This window comes from Mustelus asterias, chromosome 7 (genome assembly GCF_964213995.1).
Source record: "Mustelus asterias chromosome 7, sMusAst1.hap1.1, whole genome shotgun sequence".
Lineage (NCBI taxonomy): Eukaryota > Metazoa > Chordata > Chondrichthyes > Carcharhiniformes > Triakidae > Mustelus > Mustelus asterias.
In genome coordinates, this window is record NC_135807.1 from 141,708,750 (window position 1) to 141,732,141 (window position 23,392).

The 23,392-nt window shown below is 44.7% G+C and overlaps 1 protein-coding gene across 1 annotated transcript in view; it reads right to left on the minus strand.

Moving 5' to 3' along the window:
• avl9 (AVL9 homolog (S. cerevisiase)) overlaps positions 1-23,392 on the minus strand; it is a 208,910-nt gene that overhangs the window by 79,226 nt on the left and 106,292 nt on the right. The window contains exon 8 of the mRNA XM_078216972.1: positions 19,511-19,549. Coding sequence (XP_078073098.1) covers positions 19,511-19,549 — 39 coding nt within the window. The remainder of the gene's footprint in view (positions 1-19,510; positions 19,550-23,392) is intronic.

Sequence of the window (23,392 nt, forward strand, 5' to 3'; positions counted from 1 at the left end):
GGGTTAAGTGTGTCTACTTCAATGCAAGGAGCATACGGAACAAGGTAGATGAACTTGGGGCGTGGATTGGTACTTGGGACTACGATGTTGTGGCCATTACGGAGACGTGGGTAGAACAAGGACAGGAATGGTTGTTGGACGTTCCGGGGTATAGATATTTCAGTAAGTGTAGGGAAGCTGGTAAAAGAGGTGGAGGAGTGGCATTGTTAATCAAGGATAGTTTAACAGCTGCGGAAAGGCACTTTGAGGGGGATCTGCACACTGAGGTAATATGGGCTGAGGTTAGAAATAGGAAAGGAGCGGTCACGTTGTTAGGAGTTTACTATAGGCCCCCAAATAGTAATAGAGATGTGGAGGAAGAAATTGCTAAGCAGATTATGGATATGTGTGGGGGTCACAGGCTAGTTGTCATGGGGGACTTTAACTTTCCAAATATTGCTTGGAACCTTTGTAGGTCAAATAGTTCGGATGGGGCAGTTTTTGTGCAGTGTGTGCAGGAGGGTTTCCTGACACAATATGTGGATAGGCCAACAAGAGGTGAGGCCACATTGGATTTGGTACTGGGAAATGAACCGGGCCAAGTGTTAGATTTGGTTGCGGGAGAGCACTTTGGAGATAGTGACCACAATTCGGTGTCTTTTGTTATTGCAATGGAGCGGGATAGGTCCGTACGGCAGGGCAAGGTTTACAATTGGGGGAGAGGTAATTATGATGCGATTAGGCAAGAATTAGGGGGCATAAGTTGGGAACAGAAACTGTCAGGGAAAGGAACTAATGAAAAGTGGAACTTTTTCAAGGAACAAATACTGGGTGTCCTTGATAGGTATGTCCCTGTCAGGCAGGGAAGAAATGGCCGAGTGAGGGAACCATGGTTCACGAAAGAGGTGGAATGTCTTGTGAAAAGGAAGAGGGAAGCTTATGTAGGGATGAGGAAACAAGGTTCAGATGGCTCGATTGAGGGTTACAAGTTAGCAAGGAATGAGCTGAAAAAGGGGCTTAGGAGAGCTAGGAGGGGACACGAGAAGTCCTTGGCGGGTCGGATCAAGGAAAACCCTTTTTACTCTTATGTGAGGAATAAAAGAATGACCAGGGTGAGGTTAGGGCCGGTCAAGGACAGTAGTGGGAACTTGTGTATGGAGTCAGTAGAGATAGGCGAGGTGATGAATGAATACTTTTCTTCAGTGTTCACCAAGGAGAGGGGCCATGTTTTTGAGGAGGAGAAGGGGTTACAGGCTAATAGGCTGGAGAAAATAGATGTTCGGAGGGAGGATGTCCTGGCAGTTTTTAATAAACTGAAGGTCGATAAGTCCCCTGGGCCTGATGAAATGTATCCTAGAATTCTTTGGGAGGCAAGGGATGAGATTGCAGAGCCTTTGGCTTTGATCTTTGGGTCCTCGCTGTCCACGGGGACGGTGCCAGAGCACTGGAGAATGGCGAATGTTGTTCCTCTGTTTAAGAAAGGGAATAGAAATGACCCTAGTAATTATAGACCGGTCAGTCTTACTTCGGTGGTTGGTAAATTGATGGAAAAGGTCCTTAGGGATGGGATTTATGACCATTTAGAAAGATGCGGATTAATCCGGGATAGTCAGCACGGATTCGTGAAGGGCAAGTCGTGCCTCACAAATTTGATAGAATTTTTTGAGGAGGTAACTAAGTGTGTTGATGAAGGTAGGGCAGTTGATGTCATATACATGGATTTTAGTAAGGCGTTTGATAAGGTCCCCCATGGTCGGCTTATGGTGAAAGTGAGGAGGTGTGGGATAGAGGGAAAGTTGGCCGATTGGATAGGTAATAGGTCCATAGGACTCTTAAATCGGCCTCGCAGGTGGAGGATGCGGTCAAGAAGGCGTACGGAGTACTAGCCTTCATTAATCGAGGGATTGAGTTTAGGAGTCGGGAGATAATGCTGCAGCTTTATAGGACCCTGGTTAGACCCCACTTGGAGTACTGCGCGCAGTTCTGGTCACCTCATTACAGGAAAGATGTTGAAGCCATTGAAAGAGGAGATTTACAAGGATGTTGCCTGGATTGGGGGGCATGCCTTATGAGGATAGGTTGAGGGAGCTTGGTCTCTTCTCCCTGGAGAGACGAAGGATGAGAGGTGACCTGATAGAGGTTTACAAGATGTTGAGAGGTCTGGATAGGGTAGACTCTCAGAGGCTATTTCCAAGGGCTGAAATGGTTGCTACGAGAGGACACAGGTTTAAGGTGCTGGGGGGTAGGTACAGAGGAGATGTCAGGGGTAAGTTTTTCACTCAGAGGGTGGTGGGTGAGTGGAATCGGCTGACGTCGGTGGTGGTGGAGGCAAACTCGTTGGGGTCTTTTAAGAGACTTCTGGATGAGTACATGGGATTTAATGGGATTGAGGGCTATAGATAGGCCTAGAGGTGGGGATGTGATCGGCGCAACTTGTGGGCCGAAGGGCCTGTTTGTGCTGTGGCTTTCTATGTTCTATGTAACTGGCTGTCTGATCGAAGACAGAGGGTGGTGGTGGATGGAAAATTTTCGGATTGGAGGCAGGTTGCTGGCGGAGTGCCACAGGGATCAGTGCTTGGTCCTCTGCTCTTTGTGATTTTTATTAATGACTTAGAGGAGGGGGCTGAAGGGCGGATCAGTAAATTTGCTGATGACACCAAGATTGGATGAGGTGGAGGGCTGTTGTAGGCTGCAAAGAGACATAGATAGGATGCAAAGCTGGGCTGAAAAATGGCAAATGGAGTTTAACCCTGATAAATGTGAGGTGATTCATTTTGGTAGGACAAATTTAAATGTGGATTACAGGGTCAAAGGTAGGGTTCTGAAGACTGTGGAGGAACAGAGAGATCTTGGGGTCCATATCCACAGATCTCTAAAGGGTTGCCACTCAAGTGGATAGAGCTGTGAAGAAGGCCCATAGTGTGTTAGCTTTTATTAATAGGGGGTTGGAGTTTAAGAGCCGTGGGGTTATGCTGCAACTGTACAGGACCTTGGTGAGACCACATTTGGAATATTGTGTGCAGTTCTGGTCACCTCACTATAAGAAGGATGTGGAAGCGCTGGAAAGAGTGCAGAGGAGATTTACCAGGATGCTGCCTGGTTTGGAGGGTAGGTCTTATGAGGAAAGGTTGAGGGAGCTAGGGCTGTACTCTCTGGAGTGGAGGAGGCTGAGGGGAGACTTAATAGAGCTTTATAAAATGATGAAGGGGATAGATAGAGTGAACGTTCAAAGACTATTTCCTCGGGTGGATGGAGCTATTACAAGGGGGCATAACTATAGGGTTCATGGTGGGAGATATAGGAAGGATATCAGAGGTAGGTTCTTTATGCAGAGAGTGGTTGGGGTGTGGAATGGACTGCCTGCAGTGATAGTGGAGTCAGACACTTTAGGAACATTTAAGCGGTTATTGGATAGGCACATGGAGCACACCAGGATGATAGGCAGTGGGATAGCTTGATCTTGGTTTCGGATAAAGCTCGGCACAACATCGTGGGCCGAAGGGCCTGTTCTGTGCTGTACTGTTCTGTGTTCTATGAGGCTTTACACCAAGACATAAACTAGGTCATGAGAGAGCCATCAGTTCTCTTTCTCTCTCAGAGCCGAACTAAGCTGTTACTCTGGCAGGCGGCAATTTCTCTCTGCCTCTGTGCCACTGCCTCCCTTCTTCTTTACCTGTGACGACATACCAATATTTCCCACAATATAATTGGTCCTAGGTTGTCAACACTATCAAATTTTAATTTACTAGGTTCCTGGTATCTAAGTACCTGATTCAAATTTGATTGGCTAAATTCAAAAGCCTGTTTGTTGTCTTGGTAAAACTGCTGCTTGGCCTTCGATATAAATGTTTCAGTCTGGGACCCCATATGCACCTGCATTTTTAAACTTTCTAAGCACAGAAAAAACACCAGCTTTTAAAGGGACCATGCAATGCTTTCTGCTCTTAGCATTTTACAAACATCAATCTACAATTACTCTACCCAACTTCGCCACCTGAGTGAGTGAAACTAAAGAAGTGACAGATGGCCCAGTAGAGGAAGGGGAAGTGGTTCGGGGGGGGGGGGGGGGGGGGGGACACATTGACATTGGTACAAAAAATGTTTTGGATGTAAAAATAAGGTCAAGTTAGAGGAGAAAGGTCACAGTCTTAAGTTGTTGTACTCAATGTTTACTCCTGCAGGCTGTGACATGCCGATTTGAAAGATGAGGTCCTACTCTATCAGTTCATGTTGGGCATCACTGGAGCACTGCAGCAGACCAACGATCAACATGTCGGTATGAGGTCAAGATGCGGAGTTGAAATGGCAAGTAACAGGAAAGTTGGGGTCATGCTTCAGGCTGAGCGAAATTGTTCCGCAAAGCAGTCACGGAGTCTGCATTTAGCTTGCTAATGTAGAGGAAACTGCATTGGAGGTGAATACACTGGGCCAAGTTGAAGAAAGTGCAAGATGTTGCTTCACCTGAATGGAGTATTTGGGTCTTGAATGGTAACAAGGGAGGAGGTAAAGGGGCAGGTGTTGTATCTTCTGCGATTGAAAGGGAAAGTGCCATAGGAAAGGACAAGGAGTCGGGGATGGAGGAGTCACAGAAGGAGTGGTCACAGCATTAGGCTGGCCGGCAGACAGAGAGGTGTGTTTCATGGTAGCATCATGCTGGAGTTGGTGGAAATGGCAGAGGTGATCCTTTGAATGCAGAGGCAGGTGGACAGAAAGAAAGGACAAGGAGGACCTGATCATAGTCCGGGGGGGTGTGTGTGTGTGTGTGTGTGTGTGCTGAGGTGTGGGAAATGGAGGGAACCCGGTTGAATGCCCTGTCAACTACGGGGGGGAGGGGGGCTTGATTATAGAAAGCGGCAGATAGGAACTTAGGAATTAGGTGCAGAAGTAGGCAGTTCGCTCTTCGAGCTTGTTCCGCTATTCAATCAGATCATGGCTGATCTCTTCCAGGTCTCAAATACACAAAGAACAAAGCAAATTACAGCACAGGAACAGGCCCTTCAGCCCTCCAAGACTGCACCGACCATGCTGCCCGACTGAACTAAAACCCCCTAGCTTCCAGAGACCATCTCCCTCTATTCCCATCCTATTCTTGTATTTGTCCAGAGGGCTCATAAAAGTCACTATTGCATCTGCTTCCACTACCTCCCCTGGCAGCGAGTTCCAGGCACTCACCACCCTCTGTGTAAAAAAATTAGCCTCGTACATCTCCTTTAAACCTTACCTCTCGCACCTTAAACTTATGCCCCCTCATAATTGACTCTTTCTCTGGGGGAAAAAGCTTCTGACTATCCACTCTGTCCATGCCCCTCATAATCTTGTAGACTTCCAGCAGTTCGCCCCTCAACCTCCATCTCTCCAGTGAGAATAAACCAAGCTTCTCCAACTTCGCCTCATCGCTAATGCCCTCCATACCAGGCAACATCTTAGTAAATCTTTTCTGTACCCTCTCCAAAGCCTCCACATCCTTCTGGTAGCGTGGCGACCAGAATTGAACACTATATTCAAAGTATGGCCTTCTATAAAGCTGCAACATGACTTGCCAATTTTTAAACTCAAACCCCAGCCGATGAAAGCAAGATTGCCCTATGTCTTCTTGACTACCTTTTCCACCTGCATTGCCACTTTCAGTGACCTGTGTACCTGTACACCCAGATCTCTGCCTATCAATACTCTTAAGGGTTCTGCCATTTACTACATATTTCCTATCTTTATTCGACCTTCCAATGTGCATTACCTCACGTGTCCGGATTAAACTCCATCTGCCACCTCTCCGCCCAAGCCTCCAACGATCTATATCCTGCTGTATCCTCTGATGGTCCTCATCGCTATCTGCAAATCCACGAACCTTTGTCGTCCGCAAACTTACTAATCAAACCAGTTACATTTTCCTCCATATCATTTATATATATTATAAACAGCAAAGGTCCCAGCACTGATCCCTGAGGAACACCACTAGTCACAGCCCTCCATTCAGAAACACACCTTTCCATTGCTACCCTCTGTATTCTATGACCGAGCCAGTTCTATATCCATCTTGCCAGCTCACCTCTGATCCCATGTGACTTCACCTTCTGTACCAGTCTGCCATGAGGGCCCTTTTCTAAGGCCTTACTGAAGTCCATGTAGACAACATCCACTGTCCAGCCCTCAATCACCTTCGTCACTTCCTCGAAAAACTCGATCAAGTTAGTGAGACACAATCTCCCCTTCACAAAACCATGTTGCCTCTTGCTAATACATCCACTTATTTCCAAGTGGAAATAAATCCTGTCTCGAAGAATCTTCTCCAATAATTTCCCTATCACTAACGTAAGGCTCAGCGGCCTGTAATTATCTGGATTATCCTTGCGACCTTTCTTAAACAAAGCAACAACATTGGCTATTCTCCAATCCTCTAGGACCTACCCTGTAGCCAGTGAGGATACAAAGATTTCTCTCAAGGCTCCAGCAATTTCCTCCTACCTTTAGAAATTCACCTCCCTACCTGTTCCCCATATCCCTTTAACCTGTTTTTAGAAAAAATCAGAAATATATCTATCTCCTTCTTGAAACCATTTAATGATTCAGACTCCACCGTGCTATGGGACAGCAAATTCTACAAATTCACCACCCTCTGAGAGAAATATTTCCTCCTCATCTCTGTTTTAAATCAACCGCCTCTCAAACTATACCTGTGACCACTTATTCTAGGTTGCCCCACAAAGGGAAACATTTGGTCTACATTTAGTTTATCAATCCCTTTTAGTATTTTATATACCTCGATCAGATCCCCTCTCAGCCTTCTAAACTCCAGCGAGTATATCAAACTCCAGCAAGTACAAGCCCAAACTGTTTAATCTCTCCTCATACATCAACACTTTCATCCCCAGAATCAATCTGGCGAACAACATGTCAGAAGATGTCAGAAGTGCCATTTTTGAAGGTGGCATCATTGGAACAGATATGATGGAGGTGGAGAATTGGGAGTTGGGATGGAGGCTTTACAGGAAGCAGGATGTGAGGAGCTGTAGTTGAGGTAGCTGTGGAAGTCAGTGGGCTTGCAATGAATATTGGCGGTCAGTCTATCACTAAAAGTGAAGACAAGAGAGGTGAAGGAAGGGAAGTATTGGACCATGTGGATTCTTGCGTGATCACTACTTACCCGATACTTGCAGAAATTTATTTAGTTTATTCAAACATAAATTCATCTTTGCATAATTAGAAGGGTTATATTTCTTTCAATCGTTACCATATTTTTCTCTGATGCTGTGACTGTGCATATCTTTTTAACTGCCCTTTTGCAGTCCAGCAACTAATTTTTGTACTTATGCAATTTTTGTCTGTTTTAATAATAATCTGATTTACTTAATCCTTTGTGAGCAGCACTGGCAAGACTGAATTTATAACCAAGTTGCTTGCAATTGCGAAAATTGAATTTCATGGATGCTAGATCACTTACATAACCACTTGCCTAACCACATATTATTTGCTTTAATCTGTGCCTAATCTCCATCACCTTTTGCAATCATGTTTCCTATCTTAGGTGCAGAATCAGTGGAGTGAAATGTTTGAGGGGCAGACAAATTTCATGCCACCACCTGAGATTAAGTACTATGCTACCTTTTGATATTCATTTCACATTATCCCATATTATTTCATCAGAACTCTGAAGGGAATATATTTTTCTATACCATTATACGCTTGGGAGTTGCCTATTTCAATGTTTAAACTACTAATTTATAAAAACATGGTCAACCAGCCTTTCAGAAACCTTGCTGTAATTCTAGATCAGTCTAGAATTCTGCATTTGATATTTAAACATTATTTTCATAAATCAAGGACTCAAACGTCTAACAACATTTATCTGGCAAATTGTGCTGCAGTATCGCTTCTCAACATTACATGGAAAATTTATTTTGTACTGGGGCAGCACAGTTTCACAATGGTTAGAAACATAGAAAATAGGAGCAGGAGGAGGCCATTTGGGTCTTCGAGCCTGCTCCGCCATTCATTACGATCATGCCTGATCATCCAACTCAATAGCCTAATCCTGCTTTTTCCCCATAACCTTAGATTTTAGCACTGTTGTCTCTCAGCATCAGGGACCTGGGTTCAATTCTGGCCTTGGGTGACTATCTGTATGGAGTTTGCACATTCTCCCTGTGTCTGCATGGGTTTCCTATGCTAAATTGCCCTTTAGTGTCCCAAGATGTGTAGATTAGGGAGATTAGTCAGGTAAAGATATGAGGTTATGGGGCTATCACCTGGGTGGGATGCTCTGTTGGACAGTGGGTACAGCCTCGATGGGATGTATGGCCTCCTATTACTTAGAATCATAGGGATTCGATGATTCTATACTAATAAAGTCAACCATGCACTAATTGATACACTTCTGAGATCCCAACATATTCTGAGGGCTTTGTGACAAGGTGCCCTTTGCAGGTATGAACAATAAACAATAAACAAACAGTACAAAATAATGCAAGTTTGTATGGCAGAAAAATCATTTACAAGATTCCCTCATTTAAAAATCTCAAATGCACAAGAAACAGGAGCTTAGCAGCAGGAGTAGGCCATTCAGCCCTTTGAGCCTGCTTTGTGGTTCAACAGGATCATGGCTGATTTAGTTATGGTCTCAACTCCACTTTGCTGTTTGCCCACAGTAACCCTGACTCCCTTGTCTATCAAAAATATGTCAAACTCGACCTTGAATAAATTCAATTATCCAGTCTCCAATAATTTCAGGGGAAGGGAATTCCACATACTGATAACACTTTGAAAGAAAAAAAATCGCATCTTTGCCCTAAACAGTAGATCTCTTATTCTTAAACTGTGTACCCTAGTTCTCGTCTCTCCTACAAATGGAATCACCCTCCTGGTGTCTACCCTAACAAATCCCCTCAAGATTTAATATGTTTCAACAAGGTAATTCCTCATTCTCCCAATCTCCAATAGGTAAAGGACCACCCTGTTTAACCTTTATTTGTAAGCTAAGCCTCTCATTCCAAGAATCAGTCATGTCAACCTTTTCTGCACTGAGTTTAACACAATTATATATATTTTTCAAATATGGAGACCAACACTGCAGGCATTTGGAATACAATGTACAGAGTAGCAACAAAAGAACACAGTTCTGAATGGAGTCCAGCAAATTCAGCAAGAATAGTGCTCTGTAAGTCAGTAAGTGTGCTGACAATTAAATTCAGTGCAGGAAACCGCTGTGTTGTTACCAGCAGTATTGGACCTTGCTCAATAAAGCATCAGGCCCGGTTTCATTGTTATTGTGTTTGCCTCTGAGTTTAAACATTTCATGTATGCGGAGCGTCAGAATAAAACCAAAACACTGAAGGTGGGATTTTCTGTCCGCACTCATCCCAAACTGGAAAATCTCCCCCTAGCCACCTAACCCCCCCCAACCCCGTTACAATTCCTGTGGCGGGCAGGATGGAAAAATTCCTCCCCGATAGCCAAAAAGCTGAACTTTAACTCTGTCAGTCATTTTTAGAAATCATAGGAGCTGCCTTGCTCCATTCCAATCATTTTAAAGTAAAGTTTACTTATTAGTCACAAGTAAGGCTGACATTAACACTGCAATGAAGTTACTGTGAAATTCCCCTAGTTGCCACAGTTCGGCACCTGTTCAGGTCAATGCATCTAACCAGCACGTCTTTCAGAATGTGGGTGGAAACCGGAGCACCCGGAGAAAACTCACGCAGACACGGGGGGAATGTGCAAACTCCACACAGACAGTAACCCAAGCCGGGAATCGAACCCGGGTCCCTGGCACTGTGAAGCAGCAGTGCTAACAACTGTGCTCTCATGCTGACCATGTGATTCACTGAAAGTTTTTAAATATTTACATTTGCTTACGTGTTTTAATGCTTTAGAGAGCAGAGGCTTTGGGTAAAAGATACGGTTATGGCCACGAGATGGGACAATATGGGGCAGCGGATGGCACAGTGGTTAACAATGCTGCCTCCCGGCGCCAGGGACCTGGTTCAATTCTGGCCTTGGGTGACTGTGTGTAGAACATAGAACAGTACGGCACAGAACAGGCCCTTCGGCCCACGATGTTGTGCCAAGGTTTATCTGAAACCAAGATCAAGCTATCCCACTCCCTATCATCCTGGTGTGCTCCATGTGCCTATCCAATAACCGCTTAAATGTTCCTAAAGTGTCTGACTCCACTATCAGCAGGCAGTCCATTCCAGACCCCAACCACTCTGAGTAAAGAACCTACCTCAGACATCCTTCCTATATCTCCCACCATGAACCCTATAGTTATGCCCCCTTGTAATAGCTCCATCCACTCGAGGAAAGAGTCTTTGAACATTCACTCCATCTATCCCCTTCATCATTTTATAAACTTCTATTAAGTCTCCCCTCAACATCCTCCGCTCCAGAGAGAACAGCCCTAGCTCCAGAGAGAACAGCCCTAGCTCCCTCAACCTTTCCTCATAAGACCTACCCTCCAAATCAGGCAGCATCCTGGTAAATCTCCTTTGCACTCTTTCCAGCGCTTCCACATCCTTCTTATAGTGAGGTGACCAGAACTGCACACAATATTCCAAATGTGGTCTCACCGAGGTCCTGTACAGTTGCAGCATAACCCCATGGCTCTTAAACTCCAACCCCCTGTTAATAAAAGCTAACACACTATAGGCCTTCTTGACAGCTCTATCCACTTGAGTGGCAACCTTCAGAGATCTGTGGATATGGACCCCAAGATCTCTCCGTTCCTCCACAATCTTCAGAACCCTACCTTTGACCCTGTAATCCACATTTAAATTTGTCCTACCAAAATGAATCACCTCACATTTATCAGGGTTAAACTCCATCTGCCATTTATCAGCCCAGCTTTGCATCCTATGTCTCTTTGCAGTCTACAACAGTGTTGCATGTTCTCTCCATGCCTGCGTTGGTTTCTTCTGGGTACTCTGGTTTCCTCCCACACTTCAAAGACGTGAGGGTTAGGTTGCTTGGCCATACCAAATTGTCTCTTCGTGTCAGGCGGAATTCCCAGGAGCAGGCTGAGGGTAAGAGAGTGGGTTTGCTGACTGTAATTAATTATTTATTTTTTCAGTTAATTTTGGTTTTAAAATCGGAGGTTTTATTCAAAACCGGAAGTCAGGCCAGGAGTGGCCAGGGAAAGTTTTTGGAGGGTTTAAAAAGGGCTTACCTTGGAGGTTCAGCTTCATTGTTCCCAGGAGCAGGCTGAGGGTAAGAGAGTGGGTTTGCTGACTGTAATTAATTATTTATTTTTTCAGTTAATTTTGGGTTTAAAATCGGAGGTTTTTTTCAAAACCGGAAGTCAGGCCAGGAGTGGCCAGGGGAAGTTTTTGGAGGGTTTAAAAAGGGCTTACCTTGGAGGTTCAGCTTCATTGTTCCCAGGAGCAGGCTGAGGGTAAGAGAGTGGGTTTGCTGACTGTAATTAATTATTTATTTTTTCAGTTAATTTTGGGTTTAAAATCGGAGGGTTTTTTTTTCAAAACCGGAAGTCGGGCCAGGAGAGGCCAGGGGAAGTTTTTGGAGGGTTTAAAAAGGGCTTACCTTGGAGGTTCAGCTTCATTGTTCCCAGGAGCAGGCTGAGGGTAAGAGAGTGGGTTTTCTGACTGTAATTAATTATTTATTTTTTCAGTTAATTTTGGGTTTAAAATCGGAGGTTTTTTTTTCAAAACCGGAAGTCAGGCCAGGAGAGGCCAGGGGAAGTTTTTGGAGGGTTTAAAAGTGCACCAAAGTATACAGCGGGCAGCATCGTAGCGGGCAGCAGAGTGAGTGGGAAGTTGAGTGAGCTGTCAGGGCTTTGGCTCACAGGGCTTGGACGAGCAGGGGTGAGTTTTTGTTTCCTTACATTCTTATTAACTTTTCACTATCTAACTTGACATAAAGTGTCCAGTATGAGTGTGAAACCAGTGTGTTGTTCCCAGTGTAGGATGTGGGAGGTCCTGGAGGCATCTTGCCTCCTGGACATCCACATCTGTGAGGGGTGTGTCGAGCTGCGGTTCCTGAGAGACCGTGTTAGGGAGCTGGAACTACAGCTCGAGGATCTTAGGCTGATGAGGGAGAATGAGGAGGTGATAGACAAGAGCTATCATCAGGTGGTCACACCAGGGCCATGGGAGGAGGCCAAGTGGGTGACGGCCAGGAAGGGTAAGGCTAGGGTGGTTGAGAGCACCCCGGTGGATTTGCCCCTGCACAACAAGTACTCCTGCTTGAGTACTGCTGGGGGGGACAGCCCGCCTGGGGGAAGCAGCAGTGGCCGTGTCTCCGCAGTGGAGTCCAGCCCTGTAACTCAGAGGGCTAAGGAAAAGAGGAGGAAGGCGGTATTAATCGGGGACTCGATGGTGAAGGGGACAGACAGGCGTTTCTGCGGAGGTAGGCGGGATTCTCGCATGGTGGTCTGCCTCCCTGGGGCCGGGATCCAGGATGTCGCTAGTCGCGTCCCGGAAATCCTGAGGTGGGAGGGAGAGGAGCCTGAGGTAGCGGTACATATTGGTACCGCTGATGTGGGTAGGAAGGGAGAAGGGGTCATGAAAAGGGAGTACAGGGAATTAGGGAGACAGCTGAGAAAGAGGAAAGCAAAGGTAGTAATCTCAGGATTACTGCCTGTGCCACGGGAAGGTGAGGGCAGGAATGGAGTGAGGTGGAGGATGAATGTGTGGCTGAGGGACTGGTGCAGGGGGCAGGGATTCAGGTTCCTGGACCATTGGGACCTCTTTAGGGGCAGGGGTGATCTGTATACAAAAAACGGGTGGAACTTGAATCACACGGGGATCAATATCCTGGCCGGTAGGTTGGCTAAGGCTACTGGGGAGAATTTAAACTAGATAGGTTGGGGGGAGGGGAGCTAGAAGAGTTGACTAGGATCAAGGAACTAATTGATGGGGGGGAGGATGCAGGGGTAAGGGGAATTACAAAATTAATGGTAGAGGAGAGGGTGCAAGTGAATGAAGGCGGTAATTTAGATAAGGGAGTAGAGGGAGAGGGTGTTTGCGACTCATCAAAGCGGGTCCAGATAAAAGCTGGAATAAGGACACTTTGCCTGAATGCACGAAGCATTCGGAACAAGGTGAATGAGTTGATGGTGCAAATCAGCACAAGTGGGTACGATCTAGTGGCCATTACAGAAACGTGGCTGAAAGGTGACCAGGACTGGGAGATGAATATCCAGGGGTATCAGGCGTTTAGGAAGAATAGACAGGAAGGAAAAGGTGGTGGGGTCGCGCTATTAATAAGAGATAATATCAGGGTAGTACTGAGGGATGACATAGGCTCTGAGGAACAAAACGTGGAATCATTATGGGTAGAGATGAGGAATAGTAGAGGGAGAAAGACACTAGTAGGTGTGGTATATAGGCCCCCAAATAATAATGTTGAGGTAGGGAGGGCTGTAAACAAGCAGATAAGGGATGCGTGTAAAAACGGAACGGCAATAATCATGGGGGACTTCAACATGCACATTGACTGGCAGACTCAAGTCGGGAAGGGTGGAATGGAGGAAGAGTTCTTAGAATGCTGTCGGGATAGTTTCCTTGAACAGCATGTTACGGAACCGACGAGGGAACGAGCTATTTTGGATCTGGTATTGTGTAACGAGGTAGGTAGAATTAAGGATCTTATTGTGAAGGACCCTCTTGGGTCTAGTGACCACAATATGGTCGAATTTCTGATTCAGATGGAAGAGGAGAAAGTTTGGTCTCAAACCAGTGTCCTCTGTTTGAACAGAGGGAAATATGATAGGATGAGGGATGAATTGGCTAAGGTAGACTGGGAGAGCAGGCTGGCAGGTAGGATAGCTGAGGAACAGTGGAGGATTTTTAAGGAGATCCTTTTCAGTTCTCAGCAAAAATATATTCCAGCAAAAAACAAGGATTGTAAGAAAAGGGAGAACCAGCCGTGGATAACGAAGGAAATAAAGGAGAGTATTAAAATAAAAACAGCTGCGTACAGAGTGGCCAAAAATAGTGGAGAAACAAGTGATTGGGAAAAATTTAAGAAACAACAAAGAGAGACTAAGAAAGCGATAAAGAAAGAAAGGATAGACTATGAAGCTAGGCTAGCAATTAATATAAAAAATGATAGTAAAAGTTTTTATAAATATATAAAAAGGAATAGAGTGGCTAGAGTGAATGTTGGACCCTTGGAGGACGAGAGGGGGGAGTTAATAGTGGGAAATGAGGATATGGCTGAGTCTTTAAATACGTTTTTTGTGTCGGTCTTCACGGTGGAGGACACAAATAGTTTGCCAAATATTAACGATAGAGGGTTGGCAGCAGGAGAAATACTTAATACGATTAATGTTACCAGAGAGGCAGTGCTGGGTAGACTAATGGGACTGAAGGTGGACAAGTCCCCGGGTCCGGATGGAATGCATCCCAGGGTATTGAAAGAAATGTCAGAGGTAATAGTGGATGCGTTAGTGATTATTTATCAAAACTCGTTGCATTCTGGGGTAGTGCCGGTTGATTGGAAAACGGCTAATGTAACGCCGCTGTTTAAAAAAGGAAGGAGACAAAAGGCGGGTAACTATAGGCCGGTCAGCTTAACGTCTGTAGTAGGGAAAATGCTGGAATCCATTATTAAAGAGGAGATAGCAGGGCATCTGGATAGAAATGGTTCGATCAATCAGACGCAGCATGGATTCATGAGGGGAAAGTCGTGCTTGACGAACATGTTGGATTTTTATGAAGATGTGACGAGGGCGGTTGATGGAGGAGAGCCGGTGGATGCGGTGTTTTTGGATTTCCAAAAGGCGTTTGATAAGGTGCCCCATAAAAGGCTGCTGAAGATTAGGGCACACGGAGTTGGGGGTAGTGTGTTAAAGTGGATTGGGGACTGGCTATCCGACAGGAAGCAAAGAGTCGGAATAAATGGGTGTTTTTCCGGTTGGAGGAAGGTAACTAGTGGCGTGCCGCAGGGATCGGTACTCGGGCCGCAACTGTTTACCATTTATATAGATGATCTGGAGGAGGGGACGGAGTGTAGGGTAACGAAGTTTGCAGACGACACAAAGATAAGTGGAAAAGTGAATCGTGTGGAGGACGGAGAAGATCTGCAGAGAGATTTGGACAGGCTGAGTGAGTGGGCGAGGATATGGCAAATGGAGTATAACGTTGAGAAATGCGAGGTTATACACTTTGGAGGAAATAATAAATGGGATTACTATCTCAATGGAAACAAATTAAAACATGCTACCGTGCAAAGGGACCTGGGGGTCCTTGTGCATGAGACGCAAAAGCCCAGTCTGCAGGTACAACAGGTGATCAAGAAGGCAAATGGGATGTTGGCCTATATTGCGAGGGGGTTGAATATGAAAGCAGGGATGTCTTGATGCACCTGTACAGGGCATTGGTGAGGCCGCAGCTGGAATACTGTGTGCAGTATTGCAGAAAATGCAGATGTATGGGATTGGGGGTGATCTAGGAAATTGGATCAGGAATTGGCTAGCGGATAGGAAACAGAGGGTGGTGGTTGATAGTAAATATTCATCATGGAGTGCGGTTACAAGTGGTGTACCTCAGGGATCTGTTTTGGGGCCACTGCTGTTTGTAATATTTATTAATGATCTGGATGAGGGTATAGTTGGGTGGATTAGCAAATTTGCTGATGACACCAAAGTCGGTGGTGTGGTAGACAGTGAGGAAGGGTGTCGTAGTTTGCAGGAAGACTTAGACAGGTTGCAAAGTTGGGCCGAGAGGTGGCGGATGGAGTTTAATGCGGAGAAGTGTGAGGTAATTCACTTTGGTAGGAATAACAGATGTGTTGAGTATAGGGCTAACGGGAGGACTTTGAATAGTGTGGAGGAGCAGAGGGATCTAGGTGTATGTGTGCATAGATCCCTGAAAGTTGGGAATCAAGTAGATAAGGTTGTTAAGAAGGCATATGGTGTCTTGGCGTTTATTGGTAGGGGGATTGAATTTAGGAGTCGTAGCGTTATGTTGCAACTGTACACAACTCTGGTGCAGCCGCACTTGGAGTACTGTGTGCAGTTCTGGTCCCCACATTACAGGAAGGATGTGGAGGCTTTGGAGAGGGTGCAGAGGAGGTTTACCAGGATGTTGCCTGGTATGGAGGGGAGATCCTATGAGGAGAGGCTGAGGGATTTGGGATTGTTTTCGCTGGAAAGGCGGCGGCTAAGAGGGGATCTTATTGAAACATATAAGATGATTAGAGGTTTAGATAGGGTGGATAGTGATAGCCTTTTTCCTCTGATGGAGAAATCCAGCACGAGGGGGCATGGCTTTAAATTGAGGGGGGGTAGTTATAGAACCGATGTCAGGGGTAGGTTCTTTACCCAGAGGGTGGTGAGGGATTGGAATGCCCTGCCAGCATCAGTAGTAAATGCGCCTAGTTTGGGGGCGTTTAAGAGATCCGTAGATAGGTTCATGGACGAAAAGAAATTGGTTTAGGTTGGAGGGTCACAGTTTTTTTTTTTTTTTTTTAAACTGGTCGGTGCAACATCGTGGGCCGAAGGGCCTGTTCTGCGCTGTAATGTTCTATGTTCTATGTTCAGTATTGGTCCCCTTATATGAGGAAGGATATATTGGCATTGGAGGGAGTGCAGAGAAGGTTCACCAGGTTGATAGCGGAGATGAGGGGTTTGGATTATGAGGAGAGGCTGAGGAGATTGGGTTTGTACTCGTTGGGAGTTTAGAAGGATGAGGGGGGATCTTATGGAGACTTATAAGATAATGCGGGGGCTGGATAGGGTGGAGGCGGAGAGATACTTTCCACTTAGTAAGGAAGTTAAAACTAGAGGACACAGCCTCAAAATAAAGGGGGGTCGGTTTAAGACAGAGTTGAGGAGGAACTTCTTCTCCCAGAGGGTGGTGAATCTCTGGAATTCTCTGCCCACTGAGGTGGTGGAGGCTACCTCGCTGAATATGTTTAAAGCGCGGATGGATGGATTCCTGATCGGTAAGGGAATTAAGGGTTATGGGGATCAGGCGCGTAAGTGGTACTGATCCACGTCAGATCAGCCATGATCTTATTGAATGGCGGGGCAGGCTCGAGGGGCTAGATGGCCTACTCCTGCTCCTATTTCTTATGTTCTTATGTTCTTAAACTGACTGTTGCTTTTGTGTCAGGGCCAGGGTAGATTCTGTTGTGTCCCAGTCATTAAACATCTGAATGAGTTATCCACCTTGATAAAATAATAAAATATCTTTCATATTGTCCTAGCAGACCATGTCTCTGCTGGAAATGTAGACTTAAAGGAATGTAAACGTTATGTCCAGTACATTTGAAGTAGTCCCTAACATTCTCAGATGCAAAATTCCATAGCAAAATGTTGTGGGAAGTCAGAGTTGTATTCCACATTCGATCTTTCCAGAAACTGGTCAATGGCAATACCAGACATCAGATGACTTATGGCAGCCATCCTTAGTTGGTGTCTTTTCCTGCTTTTTTTTAAAAAACAGTTCATTATACGTTTAGTCAACTGGTGAAATTACAGATCTATATCACTCATGTACCAGTCACATCATGTGACAATGCCAAGAATGCACTTTTAAAATTGGATGTCGCTGGCAAGGCCAGCATTTATCCCATCCTTTGTTTCCCATAGAGATGATGGTGGGATAGCATCACCATGAAGCACCACAGACTGTGTGGGATAGGTGCCCCAGAGCTGTTAAATAGCAAGTTCCAGGATTTTAACCTCACGACGATGGAGTAATGTTGATACGTGTCCACATCAGAATTGTGTGTGGCTTAAGAAGAGAACTTGGAGGTGGTGGCTCCTGTTGCTCGTTCTTCTGGCTGATGGAGGTTTCAGAATCAAGAGTTTAATTAAAGAAATTTGAGTGGGTTGCTACAGAGAATCCTTGTAGGTAATGCATACTGCAACCACCATCCATGCAGTGTATGGTTTAGGTGGTGAATGGGGTACCAATCAAGCAGACTACTTTATCCTCAATGGTGTTAAGCTTTTGAAGTGTTATTGGACATTTATCCAGTTAAGTGAAAAGAATTCCATCACACTGATACTTTTTAGGTGGTAGAGAAGCTTTTGGGTGTCAAAACGTGAGCCACTTGCAACATAATTGCAACAGGGCAGCACAGTGGCACAGTGGTTAGCACTGCTGCCTCACAGCAACAGGGATCCAGGTTCGATTTCCAGCTTGGGTCACTGTCTGTGTAGAGTCTGCACATTCTCCGCATGTCGGCATGGGTTTCCTCCGCGTGCTCCAGTTTCCTCCCACAGTCTGAAAGACGTGCCGGTTAGAGGCATTGGTCATGCCAAATTCTCCCTCAGTGTAGCAGAACAGGTGCCGGAGTGTGGCGACTGGGGGACTGTCACAGTAACTTCATTGCATGTGACCTTAAGCCTACTTGTGACACTAATAAATAAACTTTAAACAAAAAACTTTAAACGTAACAGCAAGCCTCTGGCCTGCTCTAACAGTCATGATGTGGAGATGCGGGCGTTGGTCTGGGGTAAACACAGTAAGGAGTCTCACAACACCAGGTTAAAGTCCAACAGGTTTATTTGGTAGCAAACACCACTAGCTTTCGGAGCGCTGCTCCTTCGTCAGGTGAGTGGGAGTTCTGTTCACAAACATGGTTCACAAACATGCCCTGTTTGTGAACAGAACTCCCACGCACGTGACGAAGGAGCAGCGCTCCGAAAGCTAGTGGCGTTTGCTACCAAATAAACCTGTTGGACTTTAACCTGGTGTTGTTAGACTCCTTACTGCTCTATCAGTCACAGCATTTACATTCGGGACCAGTTCAGTTTCTAGTCACTCCAGAATGTTGATGCTGAGGATTCAGTGATGACAGCACTATTAAACACCAAGGGGAGATGGTTATACTCTCTTTTTGGAAATGGTCATTGTTTAACTAATTGCAACAAATAAAAAATATGTGGCACAACCATCTCAAATCTGGATACATGTGAACATGCATTGTTTTATTACTGGAGTGTTGAGTGGAGTGTACAGAGAAACTTTCCAGAGGGAACAAATATATCACTTAAACTAGGAAGAGTGCAGAAAAGATTTACTAGTATGCTACCGGGACTTGATGGTTTGAGTTGTAAGGAGAGGCTGGGTAGACTGGGACTTTTTTCTCTGGAGTGTAGGAGGCTGAGGGGTGATCTTATAGAGGAGGTCTATAAAATAATGAGGGGCATAGATCAGCTAGATAGTCAGTATCGTTTCCCAAAGGTAGGAGAGTCTAAAACTAGAGGGCATAGGTTTAAGGTGAGAGGGGAGAAATACAAAAGTGTCCAGAGGGGCAATTTTTTCACAGAGGGTGGTGAGTGTCTGGAACGAGCTGCCAGAGGTAGTAGTAGAGGTGGGTACAATTTTGTCTTTTAAAAAGCATTTAGACTGTTACATGGGTAAGATGGGTATAGAGGGATATGGGCCAAATGCGGGCAATACGGATTAGCTTCGGGGTTTAAAAAAAGGGCGGCATGGACAAGTTGGGCCGAAGGGCCTGTTTCCATGCTGTAAACCTCTATGATTCTATGTTGTTTGTATAAATATTGAACACTTGAGCATAACTTCTGACACTCTGCTGATTAAGAGTCAGCAGGATTACTTGCCTTTTTCTCTAAAAGAATCAACTTGAAGAGAATAATAGTCTGCAAAACAAAAAAAGCATATTCAACAGTGCTTGCAGAACGAATACTAACATATTTAAATGCTGATTTTGCAAGAAAAATGACAATCACATGCAACAACTTCCATTTGTATAGCACTTTTAGCTAGTAAACAATTCCAACACACTTCCCAGAAGTGTAATTAGACCTTGAGCCAAAGGAGGAAACATTAGGACAGGCGACCTAGAGATTGGTCAAAGATATTGGATTTATGGAGGATCTTAAACGGAGTGCACTTTGGGAACACAATAGAACATCTTTAACAAAAGCAAGGGCATTAAGAAAAAAACTGATAGAGAGGACTATATTGTGGAGACAGGATTAGAAGCTGTACCTTATTTATCTTCATATTTAACTAGATAGGAGTTAATGGGCTATTAAACCATATAAATAAATGCATACACATAAACATTGATATACACATATTATAGGTAGAGATAAAAATAAATAATCTGAACATTTTTGCATGAAGCACACAGGAGCTCCTACATGGTACAGGAATTATACAAAGAACAAAGAAAAGTACAGGATCGGAACAGACTCTTCGGCCCTCCAAGCCTGTGCTGATCCTTCCCTATTCATGTACCTATCCAGATGCCACTTAAATGTTGCTAATGTGCCTGCTTCCACCACCTCCTCTGGCAGCACATTCCAGGTACCCACCGCTCTCTGCGTGAAAAACCTCCCCCACATATCTCCCTTAAACTTTCCCCCTCTCACCTTGAATCTGTGCCCCCTTGTAATTAACACTTACAGCCTTGGAAAAAACTTCTACATGCCCTCTCTCTCATAATTTTGTATGGGTACATGATTAGGGAAGGAAAAGAGGGATACGGACCGAGTAAGGGCAAAACGTTTTCTTTTAATTTAGTTAGAACATCATGATTGGTGCAGGCTTGGAGGGCTGAAAGGTCTGTCCCTGTGCTGTATTTTTCTTTGTTCGTCCTTTTGTTCCACACAATGTCCTAGTGTCATGTCATTTATTGAATACTTCCTGGTCAAATTACTCCTTCCAAAATGTATTATCTCTTTATTTTTGGTCATTATCTGTTGGTTTCTAAATCTTTTCCAATCCTTTGATTTACCACAAAATATTTGCCACATTATATGCTTTTTCTTTCAATTTAATATGATCCTTAATTTCCGTGGTTAAGCATTATTGATTTATTCCCTTCCTAAAATCCTATTTCTTCACTGGGATATACCTTTGTTGTGATCATGAACTATTTTCAGAAACACCATTGCTGATCAACCATCTTTCCTGCTAAACTCATTTCTCAGTCCACTCTGTCCTCATTCCTATATAATTATCCTTACTTAAGTGTGGAACAGTTGTTTCTGACCCAAGTTTCTCTCACTCAAACTGAGTGCTAAACTGTACTATGTTACAGTCACTCCTTACTAGGTGATCTTTTACTCGGATTGTTTATTATACCTGTCTCATTACCAATGCAGCCATGTAAGTGAACACAACCCTGTAAAAAAAAAGTTCCGTTATTTTTAATCCTCCAAGCTTCCAAGCATTAATTCTCCAAGACACAACAACACCCACTAGTCACCTAGTTTCAGAATGGCCAAGCTTCATCTAGTGGCAGAGTATAGCTTTGGTGCTGGAAAACCTGAAGGAGTTCTGGGTGACAATGGTGACAGACACCAGAAACGTTAATTATGAGAATGGATGGAGTGAAGGGAGTGGGGTAGAGGAACAGCTGAAGGAGATTCCTTTGGGAACAGAACCTCAATCTTCTCTGGGTCAACAGCAGATGAAAAGCTGAGCTGTGGAGGGAAGAATCTGCGAGAAGCGTCTTGGTCAAGGGACAGCAAGGAGAACGCGCCAGTGAAAACCACAAAAATTGAGATTTGCATTTGCAGATGCATTGTAAGCACATATGATGTGCATGTCGTGGAATAGGAACTCTCTGGCAAACCATATTATAGAGAATGTTGCAATGTTAAGAGGACACACATTCCACATTTCAACAGCAGCATTATAATGAAACAGGGTGGATCGAGTCAATGCTAAGTGAGGAATTACCGTGCATACATTAATATTAATTCGCAGGATGTGTTTGTTGCTGGCAAGGTAAGTATTTGTGGCCCATCTTTAACTTCCCTTGAGAAGATTGGGGTAAACCACATTCTTGAATATAACTGAATGACTTCTTAGGCCATTTCAGAGGGCAGTTAAGAGTCAACAACATTGCTTTACGCCCAGAGCCAATTATTGGTCCACCCAGGTAAAGGTGGCAAAATTCCTTCCCTCAAGAACTTTTACAACAATTTGGTCATCAGCACACCAGCTGCCATGATGGTATTTGAACTCAGGTCTCTGGATCATTACTCTAGGCCTCTAGATTACTAGTTCAGTAACATAACCTATCCTATACCAAACTGTTCACCGATGAAGAGAACGCTGTCAATGTCACGGTAAAGGAAGATGTATTAGGGAAATTGGATAAGATAAAAGCAGTTAGAGGTGGTGCTTACAGAAGGTTGATAGCACCCAAAGTAGTGGTGCCAGATGGGATCCATCCTTGGTCATAAGCAAGGATAGAAATTGTAGAGGGTCTAACCAGAATCTCCCAAACCTTGGATATAACAGCTATCATGATGTGGAGATGCCGGCGTTGGACTGGGGTAAACACAGTAAGAGTTTTAACAACACCGGGTTAAAGTCTAACAGGTTTATTTGGTAGCAAATACCATTAGCTTTCGGAGCGCTGCTCCTTCGTCAGATGGAGTGGAAATAATGCAGAGAGCAGATTTCTACTCTATCTGACGAAGGAGCAGCGCTCCGAAAGCTAATGGTATTTGCTACCAAATAAACCTGTTGGACTTTAACCTGGTGTTGTTAAAACTCTTACTATAGCAGCTGTGCCAGAGAACTGGAGAGCTCGAAATGGTCCACTATTGCTCAAAAAAGAGGAAGAGACCAAACTGGCGATGCCAGACCAGGCAGGCTAATGTTGGAGACCTTAATCTGAGAAAATATTCAATTGAAAACAAAGTTAAATTAAAGCCAGCATGGACTTATTACAGGGAAATCAGGTTTCACTAACTCGATCGAGTTCTTTGATAAAGTTATAGAAAGGGTTGATCTAGGTAGCACAGCTGATGTTGTGAATGTGGACTTTCAGAAGGTGTTTGATAAAGTACCACACATCAAATCTTTTTGCAAAATTGAAGCCATGGGATCAAAGGGTCAGTCGGAGCTTTGCAATGATACTGGCTGAGACACAAAGCAAAGAGTAGCTGGTGAAACAAAATCAGAAAATGCTGAAAAATCTCAGCAGGTCTGACAGCATCTGTGGAGAAAGAAGAGAGAGAGAGAGAGCGAAAGAGAATACAGGTGCAGTGCACCTACAATGCACCTCATCAACTCTGACGAAGGATCATCCAGACTCGAAACATTGGCTCTATTCTCTCTGTTGTGGAGATGCCGGCGTTGGACTGGGGTAAACACAGTAAGAAGTCTCTCAACACCACGTTAAAGTCCAACAGGTTTATTTGGTAGCAAAAGCCACTAGCTTTCGGAGCGCTGCTCTTTTGTCAGGTAAGTGGGAGTTCTGTTCACAAACAGGGCATATAAAGACACAAACTCAATTTACAAAATAATGGTTGGAACGCGAGTCTTTACAGGTAATCAAGTCTTAAAGGTACAGACAATGTGGGGAGAGGGTTAAACACAGGTTAAAGAGATGTGTATTGTCTCCAGCCAGGACAGTTAGTGAGATTTTGCAAGGCCAGGCAAGTCGTGGGGGTTACAGATAGTGTGACATGACCCAAGATCCCGGTTGAGGCCGTCCTCATGTGTGCGGAACTTGG